General features: G+C 62.8%; 1 protein-coding gene across 2 annotated transcripts in view; it reads right to left on the bottom strand.

The window, feature by feature from the left end:
* Window positions 1-27,405, bottom strand: part of ITGB2 (integrin subunit beta 2) — a 41,862-nt gene that overhangs the window by 4,814 nt on the left and 9,643 nt on the right. Inside the window, exons 1-11 of one of the 2 annotated variants that reach the window (XM_069472213.1) lie at window positions 24,762-24,875; window positions 15,593-15,653; window positions 15,220-15,308; window positions 13,036-13,216; window positions 11,491-11,661; window positions 9,789-10,030; window positions 8,635-8,790; window positions 7,434-7,529; window positions 4,316-4,405; window positions 2,668-2,808; window positions 1,789-1,976 (exon numbers count right to left, since the gene is read on the bottom strand). In XM_069472213.1, the coding sequence (XP_069328314.1) occupies window positions 1,789-1,976; window positions 2,668-2,808; window positions 4,316-4,405; window positions 7,434-7,529; window positions 8,635-8,790; window positions 9,789-10,030; window positions 11,491-11,661; window positions 13,036-13,216; window positions 15,220-15,308; window positions 15,593-15,650 (1,412 nt within the window). In that variant the 5' untranslated portion in view covers window positions 15,651-15,653; window positions 24,762-24,875. Of the gene's footprint in view, window positions 1-1,788; window positions 1,977-2,667; window positions 2,809-4,315; window positions 4,406-7,433; window positions 7,530-8,634; window positions 8,791-9,788; window positions 10,031-11,490; window positions 11,662-13,035; window positions 13,217-15,219; window positions 15,309-15,592; window positions 15,654-24,761; window positions 24,876-27,405 lie in introns of those variants that run through there. The other variant, XM_069472214.1, reaches the window with a different exon arrangement.

Genomic DNA, 27,405 nt, shown 5'->3' with positions numbered 1-27,405 from the left:
AAACGTGACCCTGGCTGAGAGCACGGTGGCTCGACAGGCCCATAGGCAGCTGTGTCCTGGGCTGTGCAGACAGCACATGCGGGGACGCTGGCGCTCCACGGACGGCCAGTGTCTGCTCCCCCTGCCCAGGGTCTCAGTTGGCCGGCGGGGACTTGGCGCCACCATCTGTCGTGGCTTCGCCTTCACTCCTGCCCGCCACCGGCGCATCTGTGTGCTGCCCGGGCAGGTTGCGGGAGGATCGGGGACAAGGGGTCTACTTGACAAGGACAGCAGGCCCCAAGCCACTGGCGCACAGGTGCCGAGAGCATCCAGGCAGCCAAAGAGATGACCCCTCAATAGCTGTCCTGCCTCCCAGACGAGGAAGCCATGGGGCAGAGCATCTCGGTGACCTGCGGTTGGCACCACTGCCAATGGCCCCACTCCCAACCGAGTCGTCCTCTCTGTCCCTCAGGGAGGCCACCCGAGAGCTGCACACCAGGACAGCGGGCAGAGAGGCTGCTGAGGTGGGCACAGGGACAGCCACAGAGACCACCACTGTCCTGAGCTGCAGGAGGAGCGGTGGGGCCCAGGGGCCTGAGGGGTGGGGAGGGCACCTCGACCAGGGTGCTGGCGGGCAGAGCAGTCAGGAGGGGAAGGTGGCCGGGGCACAGGGTGGGCACCTGGGGGTCGCCCAGCAGCTCTGGCCAGGCAGGCTGTGGCTCTGGGCTCCTGAGCAGATGGGGACAGGTACAGGGTGGACAGCCGTCCAGCCCAGGGCAGGAAGGACCTTATAGGGGGGCAACAGGTGGGGACTGGAGTGGACAGTGGTGGGAAGCGGACATCCTGGGGGGAGGTCAGTCCTCTGTGGGTGGCAGCTGGAGCAGCCCTGGCCCGTGTCACATAAAGCTCCCCACTGGGCACACCTGTGCCCTCCCTTCGCCCTGAAGCGGGACACCCACTCCTGACTGTGCACCCCAGGCTTCAGGGTGTGTGCCCATCCCAGGGGTGGCCTGCAGAGCCCCGGCTACCGGAGTGGTCATCTGTCCTGGGAGGGTTTCTGGCTGCAGGGTGCCCCAGGGCTGCCGGCCTGATGGCCCTGGGTCCCCAAGGTCACAGAGAGGTGGGCCCACAAGTGAGGCTGGGCAGAGAAAGTCACCTGCCCCAGGCACATCCAGCAGGGCTCCTTACACCCCTGACATGGGTCTTCCTGCTCTGGTGAGGCCCCTGCCCCCCAGTCCCCCTGCTGTGGGCCCTCCATGGCCAGAGCCTGGAGAGTGCGGGTGGCATCGTGGATGCCCATGCAAGGGCAAGGGCTTTCGGAGGGCTCTGGGTGCAAATCCCAGTTCTCCACCTGCTCCTGCAGGATGGGGCCCTGCGGCACCTGCCCCGAGAGGTGGGGTGGGGTGGAGCACCGTGGGCCACCTGCACCTGCCTCACCTGCAGACACCTGCCCTGTGGGGTGGGGGAGGGGTGCTGGGGGCTGCCTGCACCTGCCTCACCTGCAGACGCCTGCCCTGTGGGGTGGGGGAGGGGTGCCGTGGGCCACCTGCACCTGCCTCACCTGCAGACGCCTGCCCTGTGGGGTGGGGGAGGGGTGCCGTGGGCCGCCTGCACCTGCCTCACCTGCAGACGCCTGCCCTGTGGGGTGGGGGAGGGGTGCCGTGGGCCGCCTGCACCTGCCTCACCTGCAGACGCCTGCCCTGTGGGGTGGGGGAGGGGTGCCGTGGGCCGCCTGCACCTGCCTCACCTGCAGACGCCTGCCCTGTGGGGTGGGGGAGGGGTGCCGTGGGCCGCCTGCACCTGCCTCACCTGCAGACACCGCACTCCAAGGAGCCCTTGCCCTGGCAGAGGCCGCGTTCCCGGCTCTGGTCCCGGCACTGGCACTCGCACTGGGGAAGGACACGCACGGTCACCGTGTCCGTGAAGCCCAGCGGCCGGATGACAAATGACTGCTCCTGGACGCACTCTGTGGCCGTGACCTTCACCTGGAAGGTGATCTGTAGGGGAGCGGCAGGGCTCAGGCGGGGCCCTCGGGCAGCCAGGTCATGACCCTGCTCCCGTCCCCTCGCCCACTGGCCTCTGCGGGGCCCCAGGAGGGAGCAGGTCAAGGTGGGGACTTCTGATGTCATGTTAAAAATGCGACGAAAGCAAGTATTTAGCTGAATATTAGTTCAGCCAGCAACAGCGAAAATCGAATGATTGGATAACAAATTTAAACCTAAAATATTAGGGAAGTAATGCCTATTTCCAGTCGTCTGTGTGGCCCATGCCTTAACGTTTTTGTCAAAAAAGCAAAACAAACCAAAACCCAGAAAACGCACCCAGCCCAGATTCCTGGTTTGCACCTGCCCTGCCGTGCAGTGCCCGCCCCCCGGGTCGCTGTCCTCACACGCTCGCTCAGTCTACACTGGCGGGACCCAGGGATTCGGGTACGACTTCGGGGGCCAAGGAGTGTGCTCAGCCCCCCTGCGTCCTCCCCCGACACTGCTGACACAGACCACAAGGAAGCGTCGCCTGGGCAGAGCGACGTCTGAAGGAGAGAAAGCTGGACCAGCCAGTGCACGCTGCCTGCACCCATGGGGCCTCGGCTTGCCCCTGCGCCCTCCTGGGACCCCGGGTGCTTCCAGCTGTCCCCGGGACCCTGCCAGTGTGCCGGGTGGGGACCCTCGGTGGCACGGCCAGGCTCACCGGGACGTTGATCTGCACGCCGTCGCAGTCCCCTCTGGGTTGGCCCGTGATTGTCACTCCATTGCTGCAGAAGGAGTCGTAAGTGACTTTCAGGGTGTCGGGGAGGGCGCTGTGCTCCAGGAAGACCCGGGAGGAGAGTTTCTGTGGGCAGAGAGCGGCGTGCTGAGGGCTGAGTCGTCTGCCGTCCTGGCCCTGCCCTCCCAGTGGTTTGGACCCGCCTGTCTCCCACCTCCCTCTGGGTCCCGGCGTGGACTGACGACACACAGGCCACGAGAGCACCACGGGATGGCAGGGCTGCCAACACCCAAGTCCTGTCCCCAAGACAGGCCAATGGCAGGGACCAACGTGGACACACGTGAAGCCCCTGGGGACGGGGCAGGAGCTGCCCCTCAGCCCTTCGTCCCCAGGGCCTGGCACAGGGCAGGAGCCAGAGAGGTCGCTTAAGTGACGGGACAGCCCGAGTCACAGAGACAGAGACGGGGACAGACGAGACTCAGAGCCAGAGTCACAGAGACAGAGATGGAGAGAGACGGAGACTCAGAGACAGAGTCACAGAGACAGAGATGGGGACAGAGACTCAGAGACAGAGTCACAGAGACAGAGATGGGGACAGACAGAGACTCAGAGCCAGAGTCACAGAGACAGAGATGGGGACAGATGGAGACTCACAGACAGAGTCACAGAGACAGAGATGAGGACAGACGGAGACTCAGAGCCAGAGTCACAGAGACAGAGATGGGGAGAAACAGAGACGGAGACACAGAGACAGAGATTGCAGGGCAGAGAGACAGAAAGTGATAGAGGAGAGAGGAGAGACAGACGGAGAGGGAGACGGCATCGTCAGGTGAAGGAGCCGTCACGGCGGTGCGACCGCTCATCTGTGTGAAGACAGGCGGGGCAGGCCATGTCTGGGCGCTGGGGAGCCTGCTCTGGGGGTCTGGGGCTCACAGGAGGCCGCGAGCGGCACGGGGCACCCCCTCCACGGGCTCTGGTTTAATTGAATGACCAGAGTGTCTGTCGGGGGCCCCCTGGTGCTGGGCCCTGTCAAGCCACCAGGATGCTTGGCCTGGAAGGGTCGCAGGCCAGGACGCCCGGACGTCTGGGATTTCCAGAGCGTCTGGGGACCTCTGGGGCCGGGGCCCTGAGCGGTGTCTGGTGCCCGCCCGTGCCCACCGGGCTGGTAGGGCCCCATGGGGATCAGCCCTGGGTGCAGCTGGACGGGTCACATGTCAGGCAGGAGTGTGACGGACGAGGGCCTGTCCTCGGCCTGTTAACGGGTGTGGGGGAGCCGACACCCAGGAGACGCTCCGACCCGAGGCTGCCTTCATAGGGCCCAAGACCCCCTGGTGATTTCTGGGGCCTTCTCCCCGCCAGGGCATTACCGAGCCCCCCAGCCATCCACCCCCCACTTCTCCATAGGAACCAGTAGGGAAGAGCCCGGAATGGGGAGGGTCGGAGTGTGTGTTTCAGGGAGCACCCAGCACACGCCACGCCATCAGCGAGAGAGGATTTGGGGCTCCTGTGGGGTGCGGCCAGGCCGGGGCATCCAGGAGGCCAGAGGGCTGGGCCCCGAGGGGCTGCAGGAGGCTGCAGCCGCTCTAGAAGGCAGGGCTGTCCCTCCCGACCACCCTTCTGCCGGGGGACTCACGTTGTAGGCGTTTTTAATGAGCTGGACCACGTTGCCAGAGTCGTCGGACAGCTCCCCGACGGCCGACTTGGGGATGATCTCGGTGAGTTTCTGTTGGGCAAGACCAAGCGGGGCACAGCTAGAGCCTGGTGCCATGGGAACCTCTGCCCCAGGGGCTCCCGCCAGCGAGCAATGGCCCCGACAGTCCTCCACACGGTTGCCCATTCCCGTAGTTAGAGCCACCTGCAGTGACGCGCGGGTCAGTAACCCCTGGCTCTTGGGAAGTAGAAGCCCTGCGTCGTGGCGACTGGCATTGCTGCGGTGTAAACACTGCCAGCCTGGTGGATTTCAGGCCCGTGGCCTCACTCAGCTGGGACAAGATACGTGGCTGCCACCGCTGGGTGGCGTTCCCACCACGAAGGACAGTAGGCGGAAGCAGCCCAAGCGCACGGATCGCAGTAAAATGTGGTAGAATCGCCAGGGAGTGGTAAGTTCCCAGTGTGTGATGAGTTTATGTGAGTGAATTTTAACGCTGACTGTGTCCCCGTGACAGTGGCCGTGGCAGGCCAGTTCCAGCTGGCACGTGGCCCCGGGGCGGGCGGAGCATCTGTGATGCAGGTGGCCTGGCCGGTCCCCTCTCCAGCCCCTGCCCAGCTCAGCTCCCTTCAAGGGCCACACGGCTCCCCAAACCCCGGGGCCGTCCCCTTGCCCCTAAGCAGCAGGGGGGCGGTGTGCGCAGGGCTGTGCAGGGCCTCAGGCAGGAGGGGGCGGTTGGCCGGGTCCGTATGTCCATGGGGATGGCGATGGTGATGGCGGTGACAGGCCCCCAGGCGAGGACTGGCTGTCACTGCGGTCACTGTCCCAACGAGGATAATCGGGCCCTGTGGGGCGGGTGAGCTCCGTCCCCCACGAGGGCCTCCCAGGTGGGCATCGGGCTCCGTTCACAGAGCGGACACAGCAGTCACGGTGAGCAGGGGGCCTGGGCCGTCCCGGTGCCAGGAGCAGAGCTGGGTTTGAGGTTGTCCGACCTCGGCCCTCTGACTCTGAAGACCTGGTCACCAGGCTTCACAAAGCGCGAGGACGACCGTCGTCTTTCTTCCTTTGGACTGTCTGACCAGGGGGGTGCGTCCGGCCCCGGGACCCTCACTGCGCAGGCTGCCATGAGCGGACGGCTCCTTCCAGGAGGACGGTAGGTGTTCCCTTCCCGCCGGCCAGGCCTTGCTGTGCACGGGCAACGCAGCAGGCCAGGGCTGGCCACGCCCTGCACGTTTGGCCCTGGCCGGGCCCCTGGGAGGTCACTTCTGAACCCTTGGGATGTCCTGCCTGCCGGGCCCCTTGCTTACCTGGGAGTCTGGGCCATGCCAGCCAGCCCCGCGGTGTGGTGTAGGGCAGGGCCTGGGCCACTTCGGATAGCCCTGCGGTGTGGTGTAGGGCGGGGCCTGGGTCACCCCAGACAGCCCCGAGGTGTGGTGTAGGGCAGGCCTGGGCCACTTCGGATAGCCCTGCGGTGTGGTGTAGGGCGGGGCCTTGAGCGGTGTCAGTTCACCCTCAGAGGGGCTGGGGACAGGGGTCAGCCCCAACTCTGTGACCAACCCCCAGTAAAAACCCTGGACCCCACGGCCTGGGTGAGCCTCCCTGGGGCAGTGCTCTGAGCATGTCACACATCATTGCTGGAGGGTGAAGCACTGTCCACCCCTCCTCGGGGAAGGGACACCTGGGAGCTCGGGTCTGGTCTCTCCTGGACTCTACTTGTGCACCTTTTACCTTTGCGACTTTGACCTGTGTCCCCCGCTGTAATCAACCACCACTGAGCTTAGTGGCTTTTCTGAGTTCTGCAAGTCTTTCCAGCAATCGTGGAACCTGGGAGTGGTCTGGGGAACCCCAGCGACCCCTGAGCATCTTGAACTGACCCTGGAGGCGTCACCGAGCACCCAGCTGTATTCTCGGGGCAGGCCACACACGTGTCATAGCAGCAGAAATGCAGGACATGGTACTGGTCAGTGCCCTGGAAACCGCCTGTGCCTGCCTGGCCACTGCTGACAGGACAGGACCATGCCCACGGGCAGAGGGAGCAAGGGACTGCAGGGTGCCACCCTGACCACTGGAACGTCGTCTTTCTCAGTCCTGCAGCCGCTCCACACTCTGTGATGCCAACGGCTGCTGTCTTCGGAGATAAGTGGACTGGAGGAGCCCTCTGCTCTGGGGGCTGCGGGGGCCGAGGGCACCCCGACAACATGAGTCAGGCTCTGGCTTCCTCCCAGGGGCCTCGGTTTCCACAGGGGAAGCGTGGAGATGAGCTCCCTGGCCGTGGGGGTTTGGGCAAGTCAGGCCTGATGCCACTTGCGCTTTCCCAACCCAGGCACGGGCTGCAGACGGGTCGCGTCCTCCTCCAGGCGGGTGGACGGGCTGGTTCAAAGCCAGCGCCAAGGCCCAGCGTGGCGTTTGCTTTGGTTTTTGCTCCTGCTGGTCGAGGCATGTAGTGAAGGCTTGTCCCAGCCCTGGCTGGGCTGCCTCCAGAGCCCCTGCTCGTGGTCCCCTCACCTCAGTTCTGCTGCCCTGTCTTCCTGGACGGGTTGAAGTAGATGCTCAGAGAGCTGCCCAGACTCGCCCACTGAGGGGAGGCCCCAGACTCGTGCCTGGAACGTTCCATGCCCTGACGGAGAGCTGGCTAACTGGAAGCCTGCCTGCGTCCTGGGCAGAGGCAGCGTGGAGAAGTTGCTGGTGCCTTGGACTGGGCAGCCTGGGGCCCCAGTCCTGACCCTGCTGTTCACCAGGGGCGCGTGCTTGGGCTGGTGGCCCATCCTGTCTTGCCCTGGCCTCCTTGTCCGCAGCGTCAGCCTCCGACGCTCGTCCCTGTGGTGTCCCAGCAAGCTTGGGGACATCACCTCTGACACCAAGACAATGCTGTCAATTTTACCGCATTTCAGAGACCAGGAAAAATTCCTTCTTGTGTCCATGTGCAGGTGTCCTGCCGCCTACAAAGAAGCCTCAGGCTTCTCAACCAGGGAAACCGAGGCTGGGCCAGGCGGCTGCCCACGCCCAACACGTGGCAGTGGCGCTCGGGCCCGTGTGGCGCTGGGCCTTGTCCTCCTGCTGCAGTGTGGCCCCGCCCAACGTCCAGGACCCCGACTGCACTCACCTCGTAGGTTTTCACCATCCTCTTGGTTACGGCAAAGATGGGCTGGATGTTGCTTTCGGCCAGTTTGTGCGCCAGCTGGCCCACCGACGGGTAGTCCTGGGGAGGAGACGCCCGGTCAGCCGGCCCGCGGCCACCCACGGTCCCCGCCTGCCCGTGGAAGCAACTGCCCAGGGCCCAGAGGGTGCGGCCGAGGCGGTCCCTCCTTGCTCTGCTGGTGGCGCCTCCGCTGAGGAAGGTTCACAATGCGCGAATGGCAGGATGGGGGGGGGACCAGTGGGACGGAGGTGAGCTGAGAAGGTGCTGGACAGTATGTGCTCCCCGACCGACGCACTGACAGGGGAATCCAGTGGTGCAGCCACGCCCGGGTGGTCGCGGTCGACAGCGGCCAGGGCGGCATTGGGAGGAGCCTGTGCTGGGGCACTGGGGAGATGCCGCGATGCCCCCACGTGGCACCTGCTCTCCTCACTGCAGGCCCTGGATTCCCGCAGAGGCCCCTGCAGGGGGGGCGGCTCCCCCTCCCGCCCCGGTCAGGGTTAGGCCCCGAGGGCTCCGCCCCCCGCCCGCGGCTGCAGGTGGAGGACCCTGAGCCGTCCCTCTCTAAAGTCCTTTGCGGCCCCCAGAGCTTGTGATTTCAGGACGTGTCAACGCAGTGTCACAGCCGGCAAGGACACCCCCGGGAAAGATGGTGGCCCTGAGGCCAAGCCAGAGGGTTCCTGCCCTCTCCAGCCACATTTCCTCAACGCCCCTGTTCCCCGCCCCTGCCCGGGCACTGGAGGGTGGGGGGCCGAGTGGGAGGGACGGGGCCCGGCCGTGCTGCAGGCTGGGGCAGTCGCTGCGCCTGACTCCACAGGCCCAGAGCAGACGGTGCTGCCCTCGGCCAGGCCGCAGCAGGGCGGCAACTGCAGGGCCCTGGCGCAGGGGGGTGAGGCTGGGGCTTGGCCTGGACCACCCACCGCCTTCCCCGGCCTGAGGCTGGTCCTGAGAGACCCAACACTGCCTCTAGGGGCTTCTGGAAATCTCTTCAAGGACTTGCTATTTAGATTGGAAGGAGGCGCCTGGCTCTGGCGAGGTGGTGACCCTGCCCTTGTCGTCCCCATGAATGGCCAGTGGCCACAGGGCCTTCCACCCGCTGAGGGTCTCGCTCAACCCCTCGTCCTGCCAGGAGGCACCACGGGGGACGCCTGGGAGGGGGCACACTCACAAATTCGTTGCTACTTTTGTACATGTTGTCCTCCAGGTGACAGCGGCCGTCGTTGGGGGTAAGGATGGCACCGAGCTTCCCGTCACCCGCAAAGTGGAAGCCATCGTCCGTGGCAAACACCAGCAGCCGCGTGACGTTGCGCCAGCCGATTTCCTCCTGTGGAGAAAATGTGAGGAGGGGAAGGGTCCCTGCTTCAGTTTCCCCACTGTGCCCTCACACAGCTGGGAAGAGAGGAGGCAGAGGCAGCGGGCGGCCGGAGGCTGGCGGGCCTGGGTCTGCACAGCCGCGGAGACGGTGGGAGAGCAGACCCAGCCCGGGCCAGCCTCTCCTCGGGGTCCCGTGTCCAGCCAGACGCCAGCGCCCAGGAGGAGCCTGAGGAACGTCTGCCGAGACAGCCGCTTCCCAGCCGCCGTGAGCACACGGCGAGGAGACTGGAAGTGCACGTGCACGGCTGGGAGGGGCCGCGACCTCTGCAGCGCCGGCGGCCGGGCCTGGGAGTGAATCCCAGGAGGCAGCGCCCAGGAAGAAACGAAATCCGTATGGCAGGGTCCCCCACGCGGTGCCGACGCCGCGGTCCGAGAGAAGCAAGAACCTGGGGACCACGGCGGGGAGCCGAGGTTGCCACCGACGGCCCCTTGAACGCGTGTTTGGGGGCAACTCGTGTCTTAGACTGTGACCACACGTGTGTGTGCACAGTGCGTGTCTGCGAGGTGACTCAGCACGGCCAGGGCCCGCAGGGGAAGGTGAGGACGGTGCGTGACCTGGATCACGGGCCCACGCGATGTGACCGTTCTGTTGTGAGCACCGTCCACGGACAGAGTGGGCAGGGACGTCGGTGAGGGGACACGCCAGGACCAGGCTGCCACTCGCATGTGTTCAGGCTTCGGAAGGTGTGTCTGGGTCACCAGCGTGTTCACAGCTGGCAGTGGAAGTGCGGCCATCTCCAGGCCCCGCTGCCATCCTCCCTGCCCCCCTCGCTCTCCCGCTTGGGACGCTGGGAGGTGACCTGGGTGGGGGCTGCTGTCCCCAGGCCCAGGCTGGGGGTGGTGTCTCGGGCAGGGCCCAGGCCCTCGGCTCCAGTCCCTAAGGTGGTCCCTACTCGACGCACGCTCCAAGTCAGGGAAATCGGAGACCTGCGCAGGGCGTGGCCTTACCGGGCAGGCGGCGACCTGCATCATGGCGTCCAGCCCGCCCTCGGGGGCGTCCAGGTTTCCAGAGATCAGCTGCTTCCCGACCTCGGCCTGGAACTGGTCGGCGTTGCTGGTCAGCTTCAGCACGTGCCTGAAGGCAAAGGGGGCCTGGCACTCCTTCTCCTTGTTGGGGCACGGGTTCCTCAGCTTCTCGGGGTGCGTGTTGACAAAGGGCAGCACCGTCTTGTCCACGAAGGACCCGAAGCCTGAGGGACACACAGATGAGGCTGCGGCAGGCTGGCCTCTGGGGGCATGAGGGCCGAGCCTCGGTTTCACCATCTCGTAGCAGGGCAGGGGAGGAAGCAGGATGGCACATGTGAGAGTGTGTGTGTGTTGAGCAAGCACACGCATGCATATGTGCAGCCGTGTGTGTGAACCAGAGTGTGCAATCATGTATGTGTGTGAGCACAGGTGTGCAAGTGAGTACATCTGTGTGCATGTATGATCTTATACACATAAGCATGGTTGTGTGCATGTGTGTGATCATATACATGTGTTGAATGAGTGTGTGCATGTATGTTCCTGTGTGCATGTCTGTTCAGGTGTGGATATACCTGATCCACATGTGTGACTAGGTATATGTTTGGGCATGTGAGCGTGTACATGTGAATGTGTACAAGTGTAAGCACAAGTGTGTGTTCATGCATGCCCAGTAGTATGTCTGCATTTGCACATACATGGTCTCATACATGGGGCATGACTGTGTGAGCATGTGCTTGCACACACGTGTGGCCAGGTATGTATGTGGGCATGTACAGTGTGAGCACAAGTGTGTGTTCATGCATGCACGGTAGTATGTCTGCATTTGCACATGCATGGTCTCATACATCTGCATTTGCACATGCATGGTCTCATACATGGGACATGACTGTGTGAGCATGTGCATGCACACAAGTGTGGCCAGGTATGTATGTGGGCATGTACAGAGTGAGCACAAGTGTGTGTTCATGCATGCACGGTAGTATGTATGCATTTGCACATGCATGGTCTCATACATGGGACATGACTGTGTGAGCATGTGCTTGCACACGTGTGGCTAGGTATGTATGTGGGCATGTACAATGTGAGCACAAGTGTGTGCACATGTGAGTGAGGGCGTGAGCAGCCGAGTGAGCGTGTATTCACGTGTTTGTGCGTTGTGCGTCCTACATATGGAGAAGGCAGCAGAGTGCTATTCTGGGGGGTGGCACTAGGTGGGGTGAGAGGTTCCCTGGTCCCCGACACATGTGCGTCCAAGACCTGCACTTTGCACCAAGTCAGTGCGTGCGGAGCGCTGAGACGCTCAGCCCAGCAGAGTTGGCTGTGCCTTTGTCTTCAGTGCTATGATTACCGTGTGGTCTACATGCTTTTGGGCTCTTCAATGCTTAACAATTAGCACTGTGAGACGTTTGTCTTTTAAACACACCAAAAACCAAATAAAAGCAGGGGGAAGAGGAAGTGGGGGCCGGACGATGTCTGTGGGTCTCGGGTAGCCAGTGGCTGGACGTGGCCCTGGCAGGGACACAGGCCCCCCTGCAGCCCTGTGGACGCCCCGGGACAGAGGCTGTGTGGGGAGCCCCCAGCACCTGGCCCCTGGGGACCTGGCCCTGGAGGTGTGTGGGTGGCAGGGGCAGCCCGGGGACCGGGGAAGGACGGAGCCAGGGCCTGCAGCGGCCGTGGGCCTCACCGATGCGGCCGGACTCCGTGATCTCGTTGAGGGCCCGGAGCAGGTCGCCGCCCAGCTTCTTGACGTTGATGAGGTCGTCGAGCATGGAGTAGGAGAGGTCCATCAGGTAGTACAGGTCGATGGGGTAGCCCTTGGCCCGCCGGAAGGTCACGTTGAACGTGGCCGCCTGACCTGCCGGCAGGGACGCCAGAGTGAGGCCCCAGGCCGCGTGCTGACGCCCTCTCCAGCAGCCCAAATCCTGCAGACCCCGCTCCCCGCGCCTGGCAGGAGGTGAGAATCAGACACAGGATGCCTGGGTGGACGTGACTGTCAGAGAAAGGACACACAGTCCCCAAACGGTCATGTGCCGTACGACGACATTTGGGTCCAGGAAGGACCACACATGCCACGGTGGCCCCCTAAGATTTCAATACCGTGTCTCACTGCGCCTTTCCCGTGTCGGATGTGGCCAGGTGCGCGGGTGCCTGCCACCGTGCCATAGGAGCCCGCAGTGCCCCGTGCCGTCACTGCCGCGCAGGCGCAGCCCGGGAGCGCCAGGCGCACCGCACAGCCCAGGCGCACAGCTACGCCGTCGAGGTTGCGTGGTGCACCCGTGACGTTTGCGTAGGAGGAAACCCCACATCCCCCCCGTTCTAAGTGACAGGACTATACAAGAACGTCCATCTGTTGTGGCCTGAGTGTTTGGGTCCCCAAAGTTCATATGCTGAAATCCTCACCCCCAAGGTGACGGTGTTAGGAGGTGGGGACACCAGGGTAGGCATAGGTCCCCTGCCGCCCCCGGCCTCCCGGCCCCTGCGCACAGCTGGCCCCAGGACCTCCTCCCTGCTGCTGGCTCTCACCCGACTGTCCCCGGGCCCACTTTGCCCCAGGGCCAACTCAGTGGGCCTCTGCCCTGGCTGCTCCCAAGGGCGGGACTCCTCGGGCAAACAGTGCGGCCATCCAAGGCCGCCCCTCCCTGGGGTGCTGCCCGTGGCCTCCTCCCACTTGCAGCGCTCAGGGACGGCTGCCTGTTCCTTCACTGCCTCGCCGTGGCCTGGGCACCAGCCAGTCAGGGTGGAGCCGCCCACCCCAGGCCTTCTGCTCTGTCCACTGCTCCACCACAGTCCTCTCCCGGGAGGGCGCTTCTCGGAGCACGGACAGGGACTGTGTTCTGAAACACGGCTCTCTGGTCGGGTCAGTTTGGTGATGCAGGTTTAAACAGTCACCCAGGTCTCTCAGCTGCAGGACTTATCAGAGCCTTTACTCTGCTAAGAGGACCAAGGCCTTCTGAGAGGGGGATAGAATAGTGTTTCCAAATGGCCCGCTCTCCCTTTTAAGGTGCAGAATGCAGGGCTAAAAGGGAGCCCAGACACCCAGCTGCAGACAGTGGGGTTGGGGGCAATCCACCTGGGAAGGTCGTGGGGGGCTCAGACTCTGGCCTTGAGTGCCCGGCAGTCCTTGGGCCTCCCTGGCCACCTTGCCGTCTGGCCTGGACACTTGCCCAAAGCAGGGCCCCAGAACACCCCACGCGGTGTGCCCAGCTCACCCTGCCAAGGCCCAGCCTACCTGGCCGCAGGTAGAGCGTCACTTGTTGTGGCGACAGCTGCTTCCGGCCCCCCACCCGGTCCTCCAGGGCCTCGGCCAGGCTCCTGGGGTCCATGATGTCATCGGCTGCACAGCCCAGCCTGAGCAGCTGCTCCCGGGTGTCGCAGCGGATGGAGTCGGGGTCCCCCGGCCCTGTGAAGTTCTGGGGGAGGAGTGTCGGGGGTCAGGACAAGGGCAGAGAAATGTGGGGGCCACGTTGCAGGGGCTGCAGGAGGCTGGCTGACCCTCGGGGTCCCCCTCCTCCTCTGCACCCGGAACTGGGGACAGAGTCCCGGTAGGGCTGGTGGAGTCAGAAGCTGCCAGCGAAGACCCCCGGCCTCCTGCAGCCCCTCCCTGCAGGCTCCCAGGCGGCACCCACCCCGCTGCCTCCAGAGGCCGAGGACTCAGGGGCCACCGCTCCAGCCCAAGGCTGACCGCGAGGGGAAGCCGCAGACGGCCCAGAGCCGGAGTGTCCACATCATCTGGTAGCTGGCCCGGGGCTTCGAGCCCCCTATCAGCAGAACCTCCATCCCCGGGGAACAGGTGTCCCCTCTCAGCCAGTGCGGCCGTCCCAAGGCACCCGGGACCCTGGCCAGGCTCTGGGCCAACCCCCTCGCAGTTCACAGGGAAACGGAAGCAGCAGGGGAGGGTCCCGGGTCCAGGGCTCTTTCCTCTTGATACTTTGTCCCCCAAAGGCCCCTGGGTTCGGAAAGTGTGAAAAGGTGCCTGGCTGTCCCTGCCACCTGCACCAAGGGAGGCGGATTGGTGGCCCCAGCAGCAGGTGGGGCGGGGCCTGGGTGTGCTGTTTACGCCGCGTTGGCGTTTGGAGCCGTGTCGCTGTTTCAGGTATTCAAGAAATAGAAGCGCGAGCAAGAACACAGAGAAAAGCAAGCCTAGAATGGGTCTGGGGGAGCCCTCGGCAGGGGGAAGTGGGGGTCCGGGAGAGCCCTGGGCAGGGGGAGGTGGGGGTCCGGGGGGCCCTCAGCAGGGGGAGGTGGGGGTCCGGGGTAGCCCTGGACAGGGGGAGGTGGAGGAGCCCTCAGCAGGGGGAGGTGGGGGTCCGGGGTAGCCCTTGGCAGCAGGAGGTGGGGGTTTGGGGGAGCCTCAGCAGGAGGAGGTGAGGGTCCCGGGGAGCCCTTGGCAGGGGGAGGTGGGGGCGCCCTCAGCAAGGGGAGGTGGGGGTTTGGGGGAGCCCTCAGCAGGGGGAGGTGGGGGTTTGGGGGGCCCTCGGCAGGGGGAGGTGGGGGTTTGGGGGGCCTCGGCAGGGGGAGGTGGGGGTTTGGGAGAGCTCTCGGCAGGGGGAGGTGGGGGTCCGGGGGAGCCCTCGGCAGGGGGAGGTGGGGGTCCGGGGGAGTCCTCGGCAGGGGGAGGTGGGAGTTTGGGGGAGCCCTCGGCAGGGGGATGTGGGGGTTTGGGGGGGCCCTCAGCAGGGGGAGGTGGGGGTTTGGGAGAGCTCTCGGCAGGGGGAGGTGGGGGTTTGGGAGAGCTCTCGGCAGGGGGAGGTGGGAGTTTGGGGGAGCCCTCGGCAGGGGGATGTGGGGGTTTGGGGGGGCCCTCGGCAGGGGGAGGTGGGGGTTTGGGAGAGCTCTCGGCAGGGGGAGGTGGGAGTTTGGGGGAGCCCTCGGCAGGGGGATGTGGGGGTTTGGGGGGGCCCTCGGCAGGGGGAGGTGGGGGTTTGGGAGAGCTCTCGGCAGGGGGAGGTGGGCTGCCCCAGGACGCTGTGGGCTTAGGGCCCAGGAATTCACCCTGAGCCCCGCTGTCTGGGGCTGTGGCCTTTCTGTCCCTGCGGCGTTGAGTAGATCACGAACCGCAACTGGGGACAAGAGGAGCTGAAGCCCCAGAGCGGAAACTTCTCTGCATTTTCTCCACATCCTGAAGCTGGACTATCCCCTCCCCAGGCACTGGGTGCTGCTCAGAGCACCCTGTGGTGCTGCCCCCTTCCGGAAGCCCCTCTGGTGGGGTGTCTGGCCAGGGCCCCCGCACAGCCCATCCTGCCTGGGCCGCTGCCTTGGGGCACAGGTGGCCCCTGAGCCGGGTCCATCCGTCCTGGTCTCAGACCAGCCTGGCAGCCTCTGGGCCACTCCTGCCCCCAGGAGAAAAGGGAGCCGGGGACCTCCGGGTGCCCCTGGCTTCAGAGGCAGGAAGGGGCCCTGCCCCGGTGCTTACCAGCTTCTGGCACCAGGCGCAGCCGGGCCCCGACTCCACGCAGTCCCGGCAGGTGCTGACCTTGTACTTGGTGCACTCCTCGGCAAGGACTGGGGACGAGACCGGCGGGTGAGTGGGCGCTGCCTGCCCTGGGCTGCCCCTCGGGGGTGAGTGGGGGAGGAAGAGGGTTGGGGAGGCTCAGGAAGGGGCAGGAGGGGGCCTCCAGGAGGGGGCTCCGCATCAGCCCCCAGGGGCAGAGCCACCGCCACCCCCCCACCCCCCACCCCCTCCTGGGACCTGCTCCCAGCCACCCGGGAACTTCCGTCCAGGGGGACACGGGGGCGGGCCCTGTTCTCCCCACGGGATGTGCGTGGGGTCGCCCCACAGGACTCACCAGACCCGAGGCAGAGCAGCCCCACCAGGGCGAGCAGCGGGTGGCACCGGCCCAGCATGTCCTGTGGAGGGAGGGGTCTCAGGGACAGGCCTCGGGCCCAGCGTCTGGGCTGACCCCCCGCGGAGCCCCTCCTGGCTGGCCGGGGACTCGGAGCTGGGTCCAGTCCCTCCTGTGCCACGGGGCTGAGGCCCAATTGGGGCCAACACCGTCGGCCACCGCAAGTCCCTGCCCTGGGCCCAGCCACCAGCAGGGAGGGAGGCCCGGCTGGGGGGTGTGAGTGGCACACGCATGTACAGATATGCACATACACAAATGCATGTACATGCATGCACACACCACACATGCACACACCACACTCACACACTGCACACATGCACACATCCCACACCACACACATGCACACACCACACACATCACACATACATACCACACAGTGCACCCACCACACACATCACATACCATAGTCATACACACCACACACATGCACACACCACATATCACACACATGCACACATCACACACCACACATATGCACATACCACACACACTACACACCACATGCACACACTGCACACATCACACACACCACACACCACATACATGTATACACATCACACATACACACCACACATATGCACCCACCACACACACACCACACAGTACACACCACATGCACACATGCACACATCACATACCACACACACTACACACCACATGCACATACCACATGCACACACCACACACACACACCACATATAACACATGCACCACATATACCACACCCACCACACACGCATATACATCACAGACACCACACATATGTACACACCACACACATGCACACACACCACTCATGCACCCCCCCACATGCATACAAATCACACATACACACCACACATATGCACATACCACACACACCACACACCACACACACGTGGTCTGTACACTCTGCCTTTGTGCGCCCGAGTCCTCGTGAACGGCGCCTGCGCTCGGAGCAGGGATCACGCGGCCCCGTCTCTGGTCCCTCGGCAGCGGCGGCAGAAGCGGGGCCAGGAAGAGAAACAACCCCGACGCCCGTGGGTCTGGCTGTGCGCGAGGCCTGCCCGGTGCCCAGGTGCCAGGCGGGGTGGGCTGGGCCGTACAGGGTCACCTGACCTGCCTGAGCCCCCAGCGGCTGGGGGACCTGCCGCTTTGTTCCCAGATCCACCCCCACCCTGTCCTTAGAACCCGGGTGTCGATGGCAACGGAGGGATGGTCACTAAGCCCTGACCTCCCCGAGGCAAAGCGACTGAGGCAGGTGCGGGCCTGGTGCTGGGGCCTAGCACCTTCCCACAGGCCCCCCTCGGGCCAGGAGCCGGTGGGGCTCCACCTCCGCCTCACCCTCCCGCCTCCCTCCCTGCCCTGGAGGTGCCCAGAGCAGCCAGGGGTCAGCTCCTGAGGGGGCCTCGGGGTGTGCTCTGTGGGGTGGGACCCTGGGTCTGAGTTCCCAGGACCTGAGAACTTGGTGTCTGACACCAGGAAGGTTGGGAGAAGGCGAGTCCCCAGGAGGCAGTGGCAGGAAGTGACAGTTCTCTTACCCCGGGGCTGTTATCAGAAACAAAGATCAGAGCCTCCCTGGGCAAATGCCAGCTCCTCTAGAAGGCGCCTGACGCTGCCCTGACCTGGGGGCCCAAGGCTGAGCGAGAACCGGCCGGCAGACCCCACCCCAGGCCCTGTCGGCCTTGAGGACGTGCTTGCTCCTGTGCTGCGGCCTGAGGGCTCCGGGGCACCGCGGTGGGGCCTGGCCTGTGCGGTGTCTGCGCTCAGGGGCTCCCACGGGGGTCCCGCAGCTTGGAGGCCCCAACCAGCCCCAAGTTCCTGCCTTTTTGGAGGCAACCTTGTTCCCTGGTACCCAGCAGCATTATAATCAGAGCCCAGAAATGTCAAAACGGAACCCACAGTCCTTCCCCTTCCAGGGTCAAAAGCAGAACTCGCACCCTGATCTGGCTCCCTGGGTCACAGCTGTGGGCTGGGGAGGTGGTTTCAGTTCACTCTGCGCCTGCCCTGTCTGGCCACACACTGGGTTCCCCCGCCCCCCAAAACACTCACGGCAACCAGCATGCAAATGCCCTGGAGCCTTGAATGGGGAAACTGAGGCCCCGGGAGCAGCAGGATGTGGACCTGGGCACCCACTCACACCGGTGCACACACAGCCCCACCCCAAGGGGGGAGCGCACCTCGGTCACAGCGGGCCTGGCCCACAGACCACAGTGACCTGAGCCTGACCACGGAAGTGGGCAGGGCTGGGTGGGGGCCACCTCCCCCGCAAGTGTTGCACTGTGGGTGGTAGCCCTGGGAGGCTCGGAGCTGGGGGGCTGCCGAGCAGAGTGAGACCCCACCACAGCCCTGGACGCCCACGCTGAGCCCTGACAGATGGCAGCTCTGTGAGCGCGGGGGCAGACGGGCGAAGAGCCAGCCTGCCCGGTGAGGCAGAGGGGGTGCCTGGAGCCTGAGCCCTCCCCTCTGCGTGGGAGAGTGGGGTGCAGCAGCCAGGACGGGCCCTCAGAGGCCTGAAACCCTCTGGGCCTCTCTGCCTCAGTTTCCTCTGTGGGACTGGGGATGGGGACGGGCTTGGATACGGCATGATGCAGAGGGCACGGGGCGCCCGGCATGCGCAGGCCCTCAGCTCGGCAGGGCAGTGGGTGCTCGGGGAGGCGCCCCAGGGCGGAACCAGCAGGAAGGGCCGGGCAAGGAGGCAGGAGGAGCCCGGCCGGGAGGTGGGCAGCCCCCGATGGCGTTCCCTGCAGCCCTGCCACCGAGGTGTGCGGCCCCCTCCTCCAGCCCCTGGGCTTCTGCAGGGGTTTTCTGGGCCCAAGGGTGGGTCCCCTGACCCTGACCAAGACGAAGGTGCACAACCCAAGCCGAGGCCCCACAGACGGATTAGAACTTTGTGTCAGAGCCACAGTTGACCTGGGCCCTGCCCGACAGGGAGCACTGGCACAACCCCAGCACTGCAGCAGGAAGCGGCGCCTGTCCCCAAGTCCCCTGCACTGTGGACTGGGTCTTCCTTCCTGGAGAGCCCCTCGGGGCTGCCCCCCCCAGCACCAAATGGACACAGCTAACAAGGACCCTACTGCACGGTGAGCAAAGCTCTCGGCACCGGGCTTCTGAGACAGGAAAGTGGCAGCCTAAGAAAAATCGACTAGAGAGTCACACGCACGGTCAGGTGAGAAACAGACCATAGGCAAAAGACAGAACGGGCCAGGTGTGGTGGCACCTGTGGTTCCAGCGCTTTGGGAAGCTGAGGCAGGAGGGTGGCTGGAGCCCAGGAGTTAGAGGCTGCAGTGAGCCGTGATCGCACCACTGCAGTCCAGCCAGGGCAACAGAGCGAGGCCCTGTCTCTAAACAAAAGGAAACATTAAGAAAGAAAGCTGTCCCTCAGCGAGACGCAGGGGGAGGGCCGAGCCTGAGCGGCAAACCCCAGGGCCAGGCTGCTGGAGAAACCCAGGCCCCAAGACCGACCGCAGCTTTGCCCCAGAGCTGCCCCACCGCGCTGCCTCACAGGGGACACCGGCGTCAGCGTGACAAGGAAGGTGCCCGCGGGGACGGGGCCGGGAAGAGCAGGGAGCAGGAGCCCGTGTCCCTTCCGGGACAATTGTGAAGTAGCATCTGCCTCTTCGGACCCGGAGCCAGGCGGCAGCACGGGGTCGTTTCTGCTCTGTAGAAACACAGCGAAGAACCACGGAACCTCCGTGGCCGGGCGCTGTTCCCGGGTCACAAGGTTCCAGGCAGATCCAGGGGACAGAAAGGGCCGGACCGGATGGGGACGAGAAGGAGCAGGAGGAGGAGGAAGACCCAAGAACCGCCCGCGAGCAGATGCGGATTTTTCCAAGTGTGTGTGAGACGTTCGTTTCACTGTCAGTGAAGCCCGACGGCAGCAAGTCAAACGGCCACAGTTTCCGACAAAATGGGATAAAAGGAGACCCCCCCCCATTAATTAGAAAATGTCAAACACTCTGCCAGATACCTCCTAAGTCAAAGGGGAAATCGAGTCCTGTTTACGGGCATCTAGAAAGGAGACGACACCTTCTCTGCCCGATGCCAAGCGAACTCTGTACCCGACGGAGACCCAAAGCCTGAGGTCCCAGATGCTCTTGCCAAGGACGCAAAGGAAGGACAGCAAATGGGCAGGGACTTAGTTTTAGGAAATAAACAATAAGGGAAATAGAAGAATATGAATATCAGGGTAAGGAAACCTCAGCATAAAAACTAAGGAAGAAAATACCAAGAAGGTAGACTCTCAAAATGACAAACTTTGTACGTAATGAACTGCATGGAGGAAACATTTAATATCTCTCCAGTGCGAAAGGTGAGTCGTAATCGTCATCTTCAAAAAGACCTTAGAAATTAATAACAAAAAGGCTATGAACAGATACTTCACAGGGGAAGAAATGTAACTGGTTAATAAAGGTGTGAAAAAGTCACCCTTGCTGATAGCCAGGGATGCCAATCAAAACATCTAGGTTTCCTGTGTAGCCATCAAATCAGAAAAGGTTTTTAACACAACGATGCCCTCCCTGTGGAATCCTACACGGCAACGCGTGTGAGCAGCTGCTCCGGGCCACTCAGTTTCATGCTAGAAAGTGAATATATGGGAACAGAGTTAAAATAGATGTGCCAAAATAGTCCATGTTTCTCTGGGTGTTTGTGTTTTCCAAACTTTCCACAATCAGCGCATATAACATGATGGCATTTTAAAAACTCTGAATTCCGTGGGGGCTGATGACGTTCCCTGAAACGGCTTCTGCAGCTTCCCAGAGCCGTCTGTGTTCCGCTGCCGACATTCCTGAGGACAGTCCCCCGGGGCAGTGGGGACAGCTGAGCGTGACCTCAGGGGCTCCCTGCTGGGCATCTGCCGTCCATACTCACTCGCCCACTTGTCTGTGGACAAGTCCGTGCCTCTCCTCCGGGCTGGCACGGGCGTCCGTGGCTCTCCGGGATTCCTGGGCTCTGACCTGTGCTGGCTCCTGCAGCACCCCCTCCCCCACACCGCCACTGAGTCTCCGTCACACTCGGGCACCTTGACCACCAAATGTACCAATGCACAGCCACGCTCGACACCACTGAAAAGTCACCTGGGCAGGAAGCTGTGCCCGTGGGGCTGACCCTCCCCAAACCCTCAGCCTCTGGGGCGCTGGGAGAGAGTGTGTGGGCCAGTGCTCTGGCAGCACCCGGGGGATCGCCCTGCCGAGGGCAGCGCCGGGCTGGGCTGGTCTCCCGAGGCCCCGCCCAGGCAGGAGCCCTGGCGTGGTGAGGTCCCGCCTGTCCAGGAGGAGCCTCAGCCCCTGACCTTAGCTCCTCAGCCAGCCAGGGAACCCATGGCCCACTTCCGGCTGCAGCCCGGTACAAACCCCAGATGACCTGTCCCGGAAGCTTCCATGCAGCAGAACCTGCCACTTGGGCATAGAGGTCTCTGCAACTCTGGCCAGATCTGAGCATCCAAGAGGCCCGACCCCTGTCACGACCCCCACATCTGAGGCAATGAGACTTGGGGCCGTGACAGCCCTGACCACTCATGGCAGAGGGCAGCGGCTGTGGAAGGCTGGCCTGACCCCCCAAGCCTTGCCTCTCGGGGGCCCCGCTCTCCACCAAGAGGCCGCTCGCTCACAGTGGGTGTCTGGACACCAGCTGCCCTGTCCCAGGACCCTGGCCCTGCCAGCAGCCTGCCCCGCTGCAGGAGAAGGCCCCGGAGCAAGGGCTGGAGGGGTGCCGTCCTGCCCCTCATCTGCTGCCCCTGCCCCTGCCCCTGCCCCTGCCCGGGCTCCGAGTGGTCCGGCTGGTGGCTGGAGGGGCTGCACGCACACTCCTGAGCACAGCACAGCCCACACGTCCAGGCAGGGCCTGGTCCCCAGAGGCCACGGGCGGGACCTGACAGCCGGTGTCCTGGAGTGAGACGGCCAACTCTGTGCTCCTGTTTTAGGCCTAGTTTGTGCCAAGGAAGACGGAGAGGGATCACAGCTCGCATGCGGCCCGGCCTGCCTGGTGGGTGTCGCCCACATCACCCGATCGCCGAGATTGCCCAGCGCCCCGGTGGAGAGCACCCTGGCTGGGGCTTCCCAGCGCCTGGCTGGTAGCCGCGGGGTGAACGTGTGTTACTAACCCCTGGCATCCAGCGACCTCACCCGGCGTCTGGAGCAAGCCGCGAGGGACACGGCGTCAGGCGGGACCGTGGTTCACGACAGGTGCGCAGAAAGGGGCCACACAGCACCTGGCTGTGGAGCAGGGGGACCCTGAGTCTCCCAGAGCTTCCATGGGCTCTGCGCTCCCTGTCCTCAGAGGCACACGGCCCTCGGCCCTTTGCTCCCTGCGGAGCCCGGGCTGGGCCCCAGTGGACGGAGTGGGAACCCCACCCCCACAGCCCCACCGGGGCAGCGAGTTCCACCTTCACCTTCGCTCGCAGCGGCAGCTGAGTTTGCACAAGTGCCCAGCCCCTGCCCCGTTTTACAGCTGGGGAGACCGAGGCTGCTCACCTCACACCCTTCCAGACAGGGCAGACAGGCCCCTCCAGCCCCGGACGGCGTCCAGCCCTGAGCAGGACTTCCTGCTGGTCACTGCGCTGTCCCGGGGCTTCTGCCCCCACGAAGTCTCCAGGGATGGCTGGATCACCCAGTGCCATTGTGCGCCGGGCACGTCGCGTTGACACCACCTCGAGGCAGGGATCCCACCCACGTTTCAGCTGAGAGGTGCCAGGCTGCCCGGGCAGTGTCTGGACAGGGTGCCGGCCGCGGCCAGGAGGCCTGGGCCCCTCGGGAAAGGCCGATTCACCGCCCGGGGCAAAGGCCCTGGCCGGCTGGGTCCCTTCTCCTTGCACTTGCCCCTGCCAACCCCTGGTGTGTGCACAAGCTGCTAGGACAGAAGCAGAGCTGAGCCCAACCTCCCCAAATCCCAGGGCCAGTCCCGGTCCCCACCCCACTGAGGGCCACAGCCCCGAGAGACCACGGGGTCTGGGTGGGCTAGGGCGTCCGTCCTGTGGCCCTGCTCAGGATGTGGCACCTGGGGTGGACCCAGGGTGGAGGAGTGGGCTCAGCCACCGCCATGCAGGGACCTCGGCAGCGACCTCTCCTGGGCAGAGGGACTCCCTCACTCACTCCCAGAGTGCCACGGAGCATGCTGGGCGCCAGCCCGGTGCAGGGCCCAGGGATGCGGCAGTGAGCTGGGGGTGGGTGGGGAACCATTCTAAAATGTAAGGCGTCAGGTCACTCACTATGAAGCAAGCACTGGGGTGACATCAGATGGCCCAGAGCTCTAGCAGCTCTTCTGTGACTTCCCCAGAATCTGGCATCAGCCCCCAAACCCACAGGCGTCAGGGGAAGGTGGGTGACAGCATGCGTCCCTCTGTCCCACGGCACCCCAGCCGGTGCTCTCGAGCCGTCTCCCTCTCTCGCCCCATCACCGCTGCCCCTTCCTCCTGCCCCCTGGGGGTGTCCCAGGTGCCATCAGAGGACAGGGGCTCTGGGTGTCACCTCCCACCCTGGATGGGGACAGCAGTGCAGGACCCCAGCCCGCATACCTGGGAGGACGTGGTTGGGTCTGAGGGTGCGGCGGTGCCAGGGCTGGAAGAAGTCGGGGGCTGGCCCTGGGGTGCAGTGTCCAGGGGAGCCCAGGATCCTGGGCGTGGCTCCAACCCCTCCCCCGAGAACTTGGGACAGGTTCCCGGGGAGCCTGTCATGGGGGCGGCCACCAGCTTAGCCCTCGACCCTCCAGACCAGAGTCGCACAGCAACGCCTGAGCCCCAGGGTGTGACGCTCACCGGCCTTCCGCACCCATCGGGGGTCCCAGGGCAGTGCGGGCGCCACCGGGAAAAGGGCACCACAGACACACACACCCACACCCACACACACACCATATACACGCACACCACACATACACCACACACACACCACACCATATACACACATACCACACATACACCACACATATGCCACATACACACACACACACACCACACACACACATACACCACACACACATACACCACACGTATACCACATACACACACACACCCCACTACACCACACACACACCACATACACACACACACCACCATATACACACACACCATACATACACCACACACATACACCACACACACACCACACCATATACACACATACCACACACACACACCACACACACACACAACCACATCATATACACACATACCACACATACACCACACATACACCACATATACACATCACACACACCACACATATACACCACACACATATACCACACATATACACGCATCACACCATGCACACACACACCACACACCACATACACACGCACACACCACAGACACCACACCCCCCCACATATGTACACCAGACACATACCACACACACACCACATACACACGTACACAGACATACACACATTATACTGTGCACACCATATCACACACCACACCATGCACACACACCCCACATACCACATACACGCACCACACCACATACACACACTTACACCACACCACACACATCACACACCACATAGACACACCACACATACACACCACACACATGTACCACATACACACATCACAAACACACACCACACCACACATATATACCACACACACCACACCACACATACACACAGACACACATACACACATACCACACACACAGAGACACACACAGGCACACACACACACACAGTGTGGTCTGGAGACAAACACGGGCTGCTGGTGGAGACGTGGGGGGGAACCAGCTCAGGCAGGACAAGACGGGTCTGTGGAGAAGCCCCGGGACCCTCCTGTGTGGCACAGCTGCGCCAGGACCCACCGCCCGCCTGGGGTCCTCTGAGCCCCCAGCCTCCTCCCGGCCTTGCGGGCTCGCAGCCCCCACGCCCCTGAGGCGCAGCCGAGTGCTCTCCCGTGCGGGGCTGACCCCGGCTGCAGGGGCCGCCTGTGCCCGTGGGGCTCTGCCCTCGCTGGGCCTCAGCTCAGGGGGACCCTGGAGTGGACAGTGCCCAGACCCCTTCCTGCTGGACTCCCCTGGGCCGGGGACGTGGCCGGGGAGCTGCTTCCCTTGGGAAAGGCAGCGGCTACTCCTGGGGAAGAGCGAGGACAGAGCTGCTCCCGTCTGCAAGGCTGCGAGGACACGGGGGGCCCCTGTGCACTCACCCACTTGCGCCCTGGGGCTCAGCACTGGGGTCTTGGGGGGCTGGGGGCTCCGCCGCTCTCCTCGGCGGGCTCTGGGCCACGGCTAGAAGACACGGGCGGAGACGCGGGGCCTGAGGCCTGGGCTTCCTGTTGTCACCAGCTCCTCCTCGGAGGAAGTGGAGCGGCAGGTGGTGGGTTGCGCCACTTGGGGCCCTTCGCCCCAGCCCCTCCTGTGCCCACTCGCCCCCCACGCGGCGGGATGTCAGAGAACAGCCACTGGAGACCGGTGGGACGTGCCATTCATCCCTCGCGTGCATGGCCAGAAGCGCAACAGCATGGAACAAGGGGCAACTCTTGGGGACATGAGCCAGCGGTGGCACCGAGGGACCCCCCACGTCGGGGAGGGGTGGGTGTCCCCGGGGAGGGCCCGGCCTGCAGGGGAGGGGCGCCCACTGAAGGGACGCGGGGCACAGAGGCGTCCTGGAGAGGCCTATAAGGGAAGAAACGAATCCCTGGGCAGGAGGACGGAGCCGAGGGCTCAGCTCAGAGGACAAAGACACGGGCCGTGGGCAGGACACCCGGATGCGACAACATCCACCTGAGCGCAGGAGTGCCAGGGAGGGCACATGCTGGACAGCAAGGATGAGACGCTCAGACACGAGAGAAACGCCCCAGGTCTGAGAGGGAGGACCCAGGTGGAGAGGCCACTGCACCCCCGGGATGGGCAGACATGGTCCCCTAAGTAGGTCCATCATGATGATATGGCAGAACATGACAGACAGCAAGAAAATACTACAGGTTCTGTGAGAGAGAGAGGAAGGGAGAGAGAAAAAGAATGTGTAGATTAAGAGATTTAAGACGCATGCCTGTAAACCCAGCACTCTGGGAGGCTGAGGCAGGAGGATCGCTTGAGGTCAGGAGTTCAAGACCAGCCTGAGCAAGAGTGAGACCCCGCCCCCCGCCCCGTCTCTACTAAAAATAGAAAAATTAGCCAGGCATGGTGGTGCACGCCTGTAGTCCCAGCTACTTGGGAGGCTGAGGTGGGAGGATCGCTTGAGTCCAGGAGTTCGAGGTTGCTGTGAGCTGTGATGACACCACTGCACTCTAGCCTGGGCGACAGAGTGAGACTCTGTCTCAAACAAACAAACAAAAGAGATTTAAGAGACTTATGTATCAATCACAATGCGTGAACTATATTAAGAAAGTATAATTATTTAAAAATTTTTTAGGTGTGCGAATGGTTTTGTGGTTATGGGAAAGAGCCCCCATCTTTTAGAGTTGCATGTGGAAACATTTACAGATGACAGAATAATGTTTCACATTTGCTTCCAAATAACGCGGGCGGGTTGGGTGGGGGCAGGGTGGGGAGACGTGCAGATGGAACAGGACAGGACGGGCCGTGAGTTGATTGTTATTGAAGCTGGTGTTGGGGACAGGGAGGTTCATTCAACTAGTTCCTCTACTTTTGCAGATATATGAAACTTTCTGTAGTAAAATTAAAACAAAACACGTAAAGGAAATGTAAAGTTTAACAGGTATGAAGCTTCAGTTTTGCAAGCTGAAAAGCTCCTGAGACGGACGGTGGCGACTGTCGTTCCACTGAACGTACCCTTAAAATGGTAAATTTCAGGTTACATCTATTTTACCACAATTAGAAAGAAAAACATAAAAAGGCTCTATCAGACAAACTGTTTTAACATCAGTTAACATCAGAGAACACCACTGAAGGCTGACAATAAAGGAATGGAAAATACGCACATTCTGTGCTAGAAAATACTGACAAATATATTGAATAACAGCAAAAAGATGTGACTCAAGGCAAAAAGCACTAAATGGATAAAGAAAGATGTGACTAATGAAAGCTGCAATCCTCAAAGTTGAGCCATCACAAACCTTTATGTACTGAACGAAATGGCTTCAAACCTGTGACACAAGGACTGACAAGGAGGTAAGTGACGGGCACAGCCACAGGCGGCAGCGGCCTCAGCACGCCGCTCTTGGAAATGGACAGACCGAATCGAAACGCAAGTTGGGCCGGCAGAGAATGGGAGGCCCACAACCCCGCCTCTCCAACTGTACCAAGTAACGTTAGAACGGCCGGGACAATCATAAGCAGGTCATTATTGGCCCACAAAGTTAATATCAACACATCTGAACGCACAGACATCATAGGAGGCCAAATGCACAGACACAAGGTAATAACACTAGGTAGTGACCAAAGCAGGGCATTAGGGGAAAAGCCCAGCACCTCGAAAACTGGAAACAACCCTAGCGCGGAATGAACAAATACACTGTAGCACACAAACGATACAGTGTAGCAGGCTCACGCAATGGAGTAATGAGGGCGTTTAAGTGCTGATGGGGCCATACTATCCCATGATTCATCTCAAAGCTGGGAGCTCGAGATTCTTCTGGAAAGCACACCGTGGGAGGACCGGCCTCTCCCCACCGTGAGAACAACAGCCGCAGAGCCAAACGCCCCCAGTTCAGGACAGTAGCTACCTCCGAGGATGGACGCGGCCACGGGTCTGGGAGATGGAGGCAGAGGGCTTCAGTTTTATCTTGCAAAGCTTTATTTACTAAAAAGAAAGACGAGAAAGCTCTGGGCAAAGTGAGCAAAATGTTATGATTGGATACCGCGGCCGGTGGGTGTACAGTACGGATA

Source organism: Eulemur rufifrons, chromosome 7 (genome assembly GCF_041146395.1).
Source record: "Eulemur rufifrons isolate Redbay chromosome 7, OSU_ERuf_1, whole genome shotgun sequence".
NCBI lineage: Eukaryota > Metazoa > Chordata > Mammalia > Primates > Lemuridae > Eulemur > Eulemur rufifrons.
This window is presented reverse-complemented; position numbering and strand designations above follow the sequence as displayed.